General features: G+C 41.5%; 1 protein-coding gene across 17 annotated transcripts in view; it reads right to left on the bottom strand.

Annotated features, from left to right (window-relative positions):
* Positions 1 to 12,703, bottom strand: part of Chrm3 (cholinergic receptor muscarinic 3) — a 474,104-nt gene that overhangs the window by 189,396 nt on the left and 272,005 nt on the right. For 2 of the 17 annotated variants that reach the window (XR_008215739.1, XM_052728158.1), the window contains exon 3: positions 10,427 to 10,492. The exons of 13 other annotated variants lie outside the window; for them this stretch is intronic. Coding sequence is in view for 3 of the 4 variants with exons in the window: in XM_052728158.1 (XP_052584118.1) it covers positions 10,427 to 10,485 (59 nt within the window). In the remaining variant the exon portion in view is untranslated. Of the gene's footprint in view, positions 1 to 7,687; positions 7,781 to 10,426; positions 10,493 to 12,703 lie in introns of all 17 variants that reach the window. 2 more of the 17 variants (XM_052728157.1, XM_052728163.1) reach the window with 2 other exon arrangements.

The raw sequence follows: 12,703 nt of genomic DNA, 5'->3' as shown, positions 1-12,703 counted from the left end.
TTATTAACTGTTGGTGACAATATAAATACGGTGCGAATAATACAAGCAAAGAAAAGTAGGACAGAGTTTTAAGTTTCCGCAAAAACATATGCTCATATATTATCTATTCTGGGTTTTGCTCATCAGAAAAGCAGGTGCTGTCTCAAAATATTACTACAATGTGTCTCATTAGTCTGCAGGTGGGACACAAGGCATTTCAACCATCCCTGAGCTAAATTCAGGGGAGTGTTGACACACAGCCAATGACTTGCATATGCCGTTGTTGTTCATCAAACTTAATGTTATCGCAGGTCTCCTGCGTATGTGTTTTTGGGGCTCAGTTGCTAGTTCAGTGCTTCCAAATCCTGCTGATCCCTGGGTTGGAACAAAGCTCTCCGAGGCAATCAACTGCTCTGGCCATCCCAGGTGCCAAACACACACACACAATGCCCTTTTATTTATGGAAATACACACAGATCTATTCTGCATGCACTCAGAGCTCAGCACAAATATCATCCCTTTCCCACAGGCGACAGGAAGGATGTGGTTTGAAGGACATGGTTGCTTCATCTGAATGTGCAGTTGTTCTTCAAAAGACCTCTTGTTTTCATGCTGGGTGGACGCTCTACTGCATTTTAGAAGACACAGCCCAGCCATGCCCCAAATCTAACGTTCATTTCTCTAAAGGAGATCATGGATGCTTCTTTACCTTCTACCCCCAATGGAAACAAACTGAAAATGTGCTCATTTCTGTGAGCTGTTGACCTAGCAATTCCTTATCCATTTGTCAGTAACAATAATACCATACTAACATTAGCAGTTAAAATGGTCAGAATTACCCAGTGGACAAATACATGGACTGCTCCTAGCAGTGGAAAACACAAACATTATAGAATGCACCCCCACCACCCACCACTCACCAAGCTGTAATACAGTCAGGTCCCTCACTGCCATAAAAGTAAATATTTGCAGAATTTTCTTTGTTTCACCTGAATGCAAATGTGAGCTACACCATCACTGGCTACTATTTAACATGGAAAAGTGTAACAGGCAATATGAAGTACTGATTCCAGCATCTCCATTGTCTACTTCCCTCAAATCCAATGACACGCTCAGAACAAGTAAGCATGGAGTTGCATCTCTGATTTCACATAGCCTGCATCCTGAGAGCTCACCTCCTTCTTTATCATTTCAGAAACACCCTGTATTTTGAATGCCTACTCCATAGCCCTAATCCCTTTTGGTTTCTCCCCTGCTCTTGACTTATCTCCAACTACCAGGAAGTTTGTTAACCTACATATGATCTCCTACTTGGGGTCCAGCATCTCACTTCTTTCTAATGCCCCAACTAAATCCAATACTTAAAATCTTGCTGCAAGTATGCTTTTCCATTACATGGTAGAAAAGTCTTTTACCTTAAAAAGGATGCATTGTTGGTTACCAGTTGCTTCTTCAGCTTTGCATAGAGAGTCTTCTCCTCTCTATGTCCCCTTGTTAAGTCACTAGCTCACCAGGAGCTACACTTTAAGAAAAGTGTCTCAGCAACAGGGTAAGTCCATTGCCGTGACCTGTTGCTTCTGAATTCCTTCTAGTTAACTCACTAAGTTTTTTCTAACCACTTCTTGTTTTTCACCTGTCAGTTGTAGAATGTGTGATCTACGGGAGACTCCCTAGAAGAAATATAGCAACAGAAATCAAGGAAAAGAAGAATGGAGATTTGATAGGAATATTTTATTGGTAACACTCAACTTGAAATACCATGTCTGAGAAATTGTACACAACTCCCTGTGCCAGGTGGAATATTACTCTCACTCCAGCATATTATATAAACGTCTGCGTTTTCTTCCCCAAGTAGAAATAAATGACTCTGGATGAAATGTCTGTGCCCTGGTTCTTCAAGAGTCCATGTCTCACTCCAAGATGCCAGGAACATTTCACCTTGTGTCATGCTCCAAGCTTTGTATAGTTCTTATATAAACCTTGGTCTCCAGACACATTCCAAACTGAATTTATTTCAAATTCTGAACTGCGTGTATTCCATTCCACTCACTTAAAATTCCAGTTGTGATTTGAACAGACACACTTCATTTACTTTCTGTGCAGTGTGCCATGAACCACTTGTTAGGTCTCATTCTGGGAGGTGGCCTTCAATCCTTCATGTGTCTCCGTATCAAATGATTCAAGCTTTGTTTTATCTGTAAGGGATGTCATGACCTTCAATGCCATCTTTCTTAACAGTTTTTGAGACTGGACCATGAGAAATCTGGTAAAATAATATGATAACTAATAACACTCTTTCCCTTACACCTATACCATTTACTTGTCATGACACAAAGCCAGGTACCAATGAAGCATAAAACTCAACTTCTCTCTTGTGGTCTATCTTATCCAATTTTCTATATACCGAATGACATAAAATGAGGCAACTTGAGAAAATGCCTGAGACAAACACAGCTTAGTACTATATAGCTTGAGCAGGACAAGCCACTTAGGGACAAGGCCTTGAGGAAGGTCAGTTCTCAAGGAGGAAGCATGCACCCAAGGGAAGGGAACTGATACTTTGTTTGGTGTGAGTGAATTTCCTGAACAAGGTTTAAGGCAGAAATGACAGGTAACTTGAAAGAGTCAACTATCCCTGAGAAAGCAAAAGACAGAAGCAGCCACTAAACCACATAGAGTACAGCACAGGACTGAAGAAATGCTATTGCAATCCCTAAGCAATGGTTGACCACTATTAGCCTCCAACTTTGTTTACTAATGTATCAGCCATATTTGTGCCTGTGTGCGCATGACTGTGAGTGAGTTCTCTCTTCAGCTCTCCCTCAGGGTTTTTCAGGAATGCTCAAAAATCTATGTTTTGCTAGAAAAATTCCTAGTCTGACAGAGTAATGTCTTTCTTTACTTTGAAAAACTCCCTTTGACTCAACTTTTAGTCTTTCCTTTCAACTGAAATACCACGGCTGATCACTTTGAATATCCTCCTGCCAATATCCACAGCTCCCCAGGAATTTCTGCCACTGATGCACAGTCTCCTAAAAAATTTCAGCTCCAAATAAAGTCACTATTTTATTTCTGCTCTTTAGAGTTTAGCTGTTAGGTTCTGATAAATTCATGTGACTCCATGGATGAGTTCTGGGGCAAAGTCTTTGTCTTCAACATCCCTGGGACCCCAACACTGTCCAGACTCCTGTCTCCTTTTCCTTTAGATTTTAATTTGTCTTTCCAATCCAACATGATGTTCATCCCATACCTCCACACTCTCAGCCAAGTCCTTTGGTCCTTAGAGGTAAAGCAATCCAGGAAGTAAAAAAATCTCTCCTCTCATGAATTTATCCCAACCAGACTTCTGTACACTCAACTCATAAGAAGGCTTATTTTGTTTTTCTTATTCAACCCCAATCTTCCCACCTCTATTCTGGACCCTGTCTGCTCCCTTATTATTTATTTATCATGTAGAACATTGGCTTCTCCTTCCCATTGTCCCTGTGCAGCAGGGCCTTGGAGCTGGTGGCTGATTTTAGGTTTTGGTTCTCTACTATTTACTGAGCTCACACAGACAGCCTGGCTCCAGGCATGGTGTCAGTCTTTACATTACTGTCATTTGCAAAAACTATAAATCAAGGTTTTTATCTATTGTGCCTCCCCCAGGCTTGGTTTATCAGAATATCACCACTCCTAAGCATTTTAAGATACAAATGGAATAAAAACCCCAAATAAAATCGTTCCACGCAGCCTCCTTCCCACTCTAGCTCCACCCTTTCTCCTTCTTTGCTTGTGCTGTCTACCAGGGTCATGTGGACTCAGCTCAGCCATTTTTCTCCTAAGCAATCTGAACTTGCCTTCAGTTCCTATCAGTCCCTCTCAGCAGCTTCTATTTCCAGGGTAATCAGTAACTTGCTGGTTGACTGCTCTTGACTACAGGTGTGGAGTCTAGTGCCAGCACCAATGGGGTATAACACTGCTGACCACTCCCTCTTCAGAATTCTCTCATCTCATCATAACATTCCCTGAACTTCCCCTAACTGTCCTGGACATCCCTTCTCTGGTTCCTTTTTAAGGTCTTTTTATTTACTATTATTTCCCTAGATCTAGCTTAGTATCCCTTCCATGGCTTTTTTAGTCTTTTCCATTTTTACACTGACTCCATCAGTTAATTCTTACTGTAAAGGCTTGACACATTGGCAAGCTCCCTCTCTCCTAAAGAGTCTCTTGTACTGAAGGTGCCATAGTCACAGTCCATTTAGAGGGCTCAGGTATTCTGACACTCAATTTAACCATTCTTTACCCTGCTGGTTCTTTTCATTGTGTCTTTTAGTATTTTCTTCATGACATAGTTGATATTTATGAATGAACTTCTCAGTTCCCTCTGTCTTGAGCTAGCTCTGCAGCCTCATTTCTTCATCTGCTGTTCTACACATACTTCTGTCATTTCTGTATCCCCTAGTCCTGAGCCCATGTTCCTGTCTACCACAGGACCTTTGCACACACTGTCTTCTGCCTCTGCTGTTTCCTTCTTTCCAAGGTAACTCTGATGTATTTTTCTGATCTTGGCTCAACTGGAGGTTCTAAAAAGAAATAGTCCCAGAGTACTTCTTATCTACTCAAATCTCTTTACAAAAATCTGCATTGCTAATTAGATATAAAGAGATGAGTTACCCTTGTGATGTAGGAGAGATCTATCAACTCCACACTATTTCTAGTTTAAATAATGGAGCATAAAATCTTCCAGAGTAATATATAATCATGTAGTTATATGCTTTATTTTCCATAAAGCATGTAATGCAGTGGTTCTCAACCTGTGGGTCACGACCCCTTTGAGGGTTGAATGATCCTTTCACAGGGTTGCATATAAGATATCCTGCATTTCAGCTATTATGATTATATATACTATGATTCATCACAGTAGCAAAATTATATAAAGTAGCAATGATAATCTGGTTGGGGATCACTGTAACTTGAGGAACTGTATTCAAGGGCTGTAGCATTAGGAAGATTGAGAACCACTGATGTAATGGAATCTTAATATTTGTGCTTAAATGTCATGTCCACACAATTTACCATCCAAACTGAGGAACATTTCTCCATGAAAGAGGATGATATAATGATACCAGGAGATGCAGGAAAACTACAAACTGCAGAAATCTCTGCCAGAGTGGGACATGTCACCCCAGCTTTGGCTGACATAACAGGACCAATCGGTACATGCAGAATTCTCTGTGCAGAATAGAATGCTACTGGGGTCATAGCTGATCTCATGATAGAAGAAAGCAGGTAACCTATTTTCCATAGTATAGCACACATAAGAGGGCTAAGATTGCATTTGTCATTCTGAACTTTATCAGCCCTAGTTCTGTTTATCTTTTCTTTTTTTGCTCCCCACAACAAACTGATATTAATATTTCAGAAAGTACTTATCTGATCAACAGGCTTGGTGTAGCTAGGAGGCATTATGGGTTGAATGTGTGGCCCTGGAGGATCATGTGTTTGAACATGTGGGCCTGTTGGTCACTCTGCTTTGGAAGGTTATAGAACCTTTAGACGGTTGAGTCTTATGGGAAGACGTGGGTCCCTGGGGTTGAGTCTTGAGGCTTTGTAGCCTGGCAGGACTTCCTGTTCTCTGTCTGCTTCCTGAGTGTGGCCAGATGCCTCAAGCTCCCACTACCATCCAACCCCCCCACCCCATGATGTGTCTTCCCTCAAACCGTGAGCCCAAATAGGCTATCCTTCTGGAAGCTGCTTCTTGTTTGGTATTTGGTTCTGACTCAGGGGGCGAAGAGAGAACAGAAAATCAACCTTTAGAGATGCTACAGTTGATTACAGGATAACTATTGTCTTCCCCCCTGAGAGATGAAGAAATTTACACCCAGGATTCAGCTATGACTCGGCTCTGCCAGTGTAGACAAAAGCTGTCTGGCTGGAGCTACAGTTCAGGTCTCCTCTTCCGGTTCATTTTGCTAAGTTCCCTAGAGGGAGACAGCATACCGGCAGCACACCTAGAGGGAGACAGACAGACAGCACACCAGCAGCCCACCTAGAGGGAGACAGACAGACAGCACACCAGCAGCCCATCTAGAGGGAGACAGACAGACTGCACACCAGCAGCACAGCAATGTGCTTTACATTTGCTGTCTGCCACCACACTGAAATGCCCAAGAAGCACATTTATACAATTGCTGCTGAAGGGGACAGTGCCTGAGCTCTGAGGAGGTGTTTGCTCTGCCTGTGCACACTTCCTTTTTAGGCACTGGCTTCTGGCCCCGTGACAAGGACTTGAAAGGGCTTTAGAAGGCAAAACACATCTCTAATTTTGGCAAGTCATTGTATCACACCCATGTTTAAATCCCAAGTAAACTGAAAGGCCCCAAATATGTTCTTTTACTATGAAGTCAAATTCTGCTTTAGAGGTGTGATGAAGAGCCAGGATGTAGGCAAGCTACCTTGGGGACAGCAGAACATTTCCATCACACACAGTGCATACACAGCACTGTGAACTCTCCAACCTAAACATCAGAGAAGAATTCTTATGCACTAGTGCATTGGGGTTTAGGAGATACAGTCTTTACAGAACGGAGCCATCAGATTCTTAAGGGAAGAGTTTCTTGGGCTGCAATTGCTGGAGAGGGAAAGGCTTAGTGTTTATGTCTCCTAAATGCTGGTAAGAAGCCCATAAAAATTGCAGAGTGTTTCAATATTCAGAATCCCCCAAGTTCCAAAGACCTACACTCTTCCTCCTTCTCCAACTCTATTGTGCTATCTGCACAACGTCCTAATAAAACTCAAATGTAAACTTTGCCATTTTCAGACTAAAGAATGATACTTCATTTATTTCACAAGAAATATCTCTTCAGACAGACAAGACTTTCATACAATCTTTGTTCTGACCTAAAGAGAATTCTGTAAAGGACACTGAGAATATGAAAACAGCTCAAAGATCAATTAAGTCATTCAAATCACAGCCAAGGATAACCGCAACAAAACCCGTTTGAAGTTAGCTGAACTTGATAAAGAGCCAAGAAAACATTTGATGATAGTCAATAGATATGTGTTTTATAAAAATCTATGAAATTCTTGGTTTGATGCTCATGACTAAAATGAATAAAATGTGTAATTGAGGTGAAAAAGACAAACAAAAGACCTTCTCTATTTGGATAGCCTGGGTAGGGTGGAGGGAGCATGCATGTATGTGGAAGGTTTGCGTGGAGGTCAGAGGTCAGTTTTGGCCATCATACCTCAGGCTCTGCTGATTTGATTAGGCCAGCCAGCCACTGAGATCCAGTGTTCCACCTATTTCTGCTTCTCTAGCACTGACGTTACATGCCACTTTTCAAAAGATTTATTTTTTATTTTCTGTATGAGTGTTTTTCTGCTTGTATGTATGTACACCACATGCATGCAGTACCCAAGGAGGCCAGAAGAGGGAGACTGGAGTTACAGATGGTTGTGAGCCATCATGTGGGTTCTAGGAACTAAACCTGAATACTATGCTAGAGTAGGAGGTGTCTTTACTGCTGAACCATTTGACCATTCTCCTGAGGGTTTTTGTTTGTTTGTTTGTTTGTTTGTTTGTTGTTTTTGGAGTAGGTTCTGTGGATTGACCACAGGCCCTCATGTCTGTGCAGTTAGTACTTGACCAACTTCACCACCTCCCTCATTTAGAGGTGAGCTTTCTTTGCTGGGAATATGCTTTTATATAGATCAGGTAACAAACCTTCTCCAGTAAGGAAGCATAGGGAAGCACCTGGGAGTCAACAGAATCCACCCTGGATCTGCAGACTGGAACAAGATGAGGAGAGCATCTTGACTGAAAGAAAAAATAATTGTAAATATCCAGAAAACTATTCATAAGTAAGTTTAATGTCTATTGCAGTCTGAGAGTTTGCTTCAAGGGCAAGGATATGCAGTCCTTTTCTAAATTAAGTTATCTCAAGGTATTTTTATCTTCAATCCATGCTTAAGTTCAGTTACAGAGTCCGGGATAAAGTAGGATAAGGAAAGGTATTTAATTATTGTTTTCTTTTCCAGATCCTCAACAGAGTAATTACTGAGAAACTCTGTTGCCCAGAAAACGTCTATTAGAATTATTGAGTACCAACGAAACTACAAAGCAGTGAGAGGGAGGATGCTGTATTTATATCCTACACCACAATCAATGCTTTTGGGTCGTTGGACTACATCTTTGCTGGAGTGGTATCTTGCATCTATATAAGAAGTTTAGAATGGTTGAAGTTCTCATCTGTCATACACTGGTGTATTCATTTGAATGTGTGGGCTTTATTCACATCCCAAAACAATGGTCTTGTTATTCAAGTATCTCCAGGTCTGAAACACTGAAGGACTGAAGGACACTTCAGCTTGCCAGTAGGTATCAGTGTGGCTAGGTGAGTTCTCCCAAACCCACAACTGCAATGGGCTTTTCCACACAGAGATTCTGAGTTATTGTAGAAATTTAGATAATATGAATAAAACAGCAAGAGAGTCCATGCATAAGCATGTGCTTAAATCCATAAAATGCTTGGGATCCTCTTGGCAGTTCAAATTAGAATTCAGAATGATGAAAGAGATGTAGTTCTTATATTGTGTGCTACAGGTGGCTTATTTCATCCAAGCCTCCACGTTCTCATGATAAGATAATCTCCACCTTCCTTATATAGCACATAAACCAAAGTGGGTAAGATGAGTCCACTTGTCTACAGCTACCCAGATGGTCTTTTGCTGGAGCTTGTTCAAAAGCTGCTAGCTGGACTCCAAAGTAGGCTCTACCACAACTTGCCCTTGACTTCTTGGGAAAGATAAACCACCGTTCTTCCTTACAAATTTTATGATTCTCCAGGCAGGTACATGATTGCCTTGACTGTGTATGCAGCTCTTTGGGAACTTCTGTGTGCACACATACATGCCGTGCCTGGTGAGCAGACAGGATACACATTTCCCCCATAGATATTGAGTTTCTAGAAGTTATTGGAAATTCCTGCAAGTTTTGCTCTCTGGCTAGCAGCTTCTGCCTCTGTTCATGCCCTACCAGACAGGCATTCCACCCCAGCAGACAGGGTGTGGTAATGGGATCACCTCATGCTTGCTTGATATAGAGCAGTGACTGGCCTGGCACCAGGCCTTTTCTGTGTCTTAGAATGTGAACGGAAGTGTTCTTTCCCTTGCTCAAATGTTTCTTCTCTTTTAAAGTTATACAGTTTTTTAATTAGCAAGTTTCTTTATAGCATTTTTATGTCTTCAGTTTTCATTGCCCCAAACAAAAGCAAAGTAGGAGCCCGACACTACAGAAGAGGCCTATTTGCTTCTGGCTATCACACCTCATCCTTTTCTGTTTCCCCAATTCGTTTTAGAGTGCCTATTCTTCCCAGGGACACCTACAGAATTTCTGATTATCGTTTGTGATTAGCCCAGAGATGACTTCCCCACATAAATTTCTGTGCCATGTCCCTAGCTGGGACACATTTATTTCCTCCAAGCTCCCTCTAAGCACTTTGTTTGTATCATTGTTATAAATATTAATGTCTCCCTTTGCATTGTTGTTCCTTGTATATGCATCTTATCTTCCTCCCATAAACAAGGCGAGTCTCCTGGGGGAAGGGCTAACATTCCCCCTCTCTGCCATCACTGAGGCTGCACATCACAGGGCATTTCACAAAGAAGAGACTTAGCCTTTATTTTGTGACTTGAATTGCACAAGAGGCGCCTGGCTCCTTGGGAAAACATTGATGTGAAACCAGTCCTGCTTCTGTGATAAGGAGGGGGAATGTACTTTTGTTTACTGACTCCCTGTTCAAGGTTCATTCAGGTTTTATGTTCTTTCTGGATCTGGCTTGTCAGATTTTTCCTCTTTGGTCATCAGTAAAAGATGAAGGAAAAAGAGAAGGAAAAAGGAGAGAGGGAAGGGAGGGAGAGGGAGAGGAAGGAAGGGAAGGGGAGAGAGAATCCAGTAGTAGTCAACACAGAATAGGACATAGCCTTCTTGGCCAGTTCTGGCATCACCTGGTATGCCACTATAATAAACAAGAACACACACATTTCTAACACGTTATTGCAGTTTGAATGTTTTTTATTACAAAGACATTCTAAGTACTTGCAAAGGTATACTAATTAGACAAACTGGATCATTGCACTGGATCACTGCATAAGACATACTTTATATCCAAACACCAGTGTACTCCTTAGCAGTGTGTGGTATGATGGTCAATTGTTTTTTGTCAGTTGAAATCAAAACTTTGCCCCAAAATATCAAAGTCACAATTCTCCCCCAAACTCTCCTTAGACGGAGGAAAGCTAAAATCACTTATTTCCTGAGAAAGCTCTTCATTGCTCTTGCCTGTGCCTCTACGGGGGCAGTGTAGATATTTGTCCTTTTCCAAAGCACAAATATGTGTAGAAATTACAGTCACATTAGCATATATTTTTTCCAAAGCTGTGAATGAGAATTTAAAAAACTTACCCCAAACAATGATTCCTTAAAATGAACAAAGCCAGAAGAAGTGTTCTTGCAACCATCATAAAAAGCCTAAAAGACAAATGTGCATATGTTCTGGAAATACCACCTTCACAAAGCCACTCTGATGCTGTCCAATGGAAATGTTAAATCTGATGCCAATAAGAAATGTTTATTCACTGGGGTGGTGGCGGCGGCACACGCCTTTAATCCCAGCACTTTGGAGGCAGAGGCAGGCTGATCTTTGTGAGTTCCAGGACAGATAGGGCTGTTACACAGAGAAATCCTGTCTTGAAAAAAAAAAAAAAACAGAAAAGAAATGTTTTTCCACTAATGAATAAGTCCTCATGCCAATCTCTACCTTTTTTTTTCTTTGTGAGACAGGGTTTTTCATATAGGCCAGTATGACCTCTACTTCTCCATTTAGCCAAGGATGGCCTTGAATTTCTGACCCTTTTTCTACCTCTCAAGTGTTGGGATTTCAGACACTTAACACCAAGCTTGGTTTCCCATGGCTTTTTTGGATGAAATTCCTGATAGTATGTCTGTTTTTGATACTAGATTTAATTTATCAGTAGAATCTACTTCCAGTTTGTCTTAATTTTTCCGAAATCTGAAAAAGTGGCCTTCAATAAGGTAAAGGTGACATTATTCTGTCAAATACTCTAAGAATTTGTCATAGTGGGAAAATTTGATATTGGAAGTTTGTATGTAGAAACAATTTTTGATAGAAGCAAATAAAACATAAACTTCAAGTGAATTTACTAATTCTTTAAGACAGGATCTTTCTTTGAAGCCCACTCTAGCCTAAGAACTCATTATGTAGGCCAGGATGGCCTCAGACTCCCAGTGATCATCCTGCATCACTGGGTAGGTGAGGAAGGTGGAACATGATGGATTCCACACACTCTGTATAGAAGAATTTGAATATCCGACTTGAGTCTGTTGAGGTTTGAGGCAGAACGAACACAGTGAATGTGATTGTTTGGGAAAACTATGCGGTGATGTTATACAAGTAATAAGTCAGAGATCAGAGCTGGATGGATGATTCATGGCGAAGAGCTAAGCCTCATTATTTCTAACGTACTGTCATTTTAAAGGCAGAACTTGAACATTGTGATGCCAAGTCTTGATGAAGGAGGAAATACCAAAGGAAGAGAAAGGAATGTGGGGAACCCTGGAAAGGGGGGAAAAGTCCCATGAATCTGGATACCTCCTGGGTCTAGTGTTGCTCACTATGATACAGTTTTAAGAACAAAATGGGAATTCAATACAGTGTTTTCCCCTCCTCTAAGGTACCAGGTCCTATCTGCAGACCACACAATCTTTAACCTCAGCAACTTTGGTCATTATCAAAAAAGAGAGCCAGGGATGGCTCAAGTGGAAGTGCAGAGAAATCTGATAGAAAGGAGACTGGGGAGACTGCTCAGTGAGTAGTATGCTTGCCACAAAAACACAAGGAACCAAGTTCAATCCACAGAACACATATAAAAATGCCAGGCATGGTGCTGCATGCTTGCAATCCTTTCTCTGAGGAGGCAGAAGCAGGCAGACTCCGTGGCCTTGCTAGACAGCAAGCCTACCCAAATCAGCAAGCTCAAGGCTAATCAGAGACTCTGTCTCAAGAAACAAGGGAACAGCTCCTAAGGAATGATACCTTAGGCTGCCCTCTGACCTGCACACACATATGTATAGCTCGGGCACTTATATAAATACACACACATGTCAAATTGGTTTTAGCTCATGAGGAAAAGGTACTCATAATGAGTGACATGGAAGCTCTTCTCCTTCAAGCTGTTCAGGTCTATTGTACTGTGTTCAGCTGAGGAAGCTGCGTGCTTGGACAATGGCTACAAGCTGAAATGTTCTTCAAAGTAGGCAGGCATTTTAGATGAGTAATGAATGACTTAGCCGAGTATGAAAATATGGTAGACTTTGACAAACTAATGAAATAAGACACCCTAGATCTTCCTTGATTTTGTTCCCAAATACCCAAGAACTCAAAGCTGGAATGCAGCCATAGCCACCTGACTCATGCCTTAGTGGGAATGTGCACACAGAGATGGACATCTTGAGTGTGACAGGATGTTAATGGAATTCAGAGCTCTATTGCATAAAGACCAGGGTGAACTGATAATACTGAGCTGGAAGAAGACTTGAGAGTTCTTATCAAGTTCCTGAAGGGTTATCGGGTATAAGTGGAACCAGGATTGTTCTCTTCATGATCCCTCTCGAGAGTGGTCCTAATACCAGTGGGGAGAAGAGGCAGACTGTTGGACTGCC

The sequence above is a fragment of the Peromyscus californicus genome, unplaced genomic scaffold, assembly GCF_007827085.1.
Source record: "Peromyscus californicus insignis strain IS unplaced genomic scaffold, ASM782708v3 Scaffold_8__1_contigs__length_139910024, whole genome shotgun sequence".
In the NCBI taxonomy this organism is placed as follows: domain Eukaryota; kingdom Metazoa; phylum Chordata; class Mammalia; order Rodentia; family Cricetidae; genus Peromyscus; species Peromyscus californicus.
Note: the sequence above shows the minus strand (reverse complement) of the source record. Positions and strands in the feature narration are given on the sequence as shown.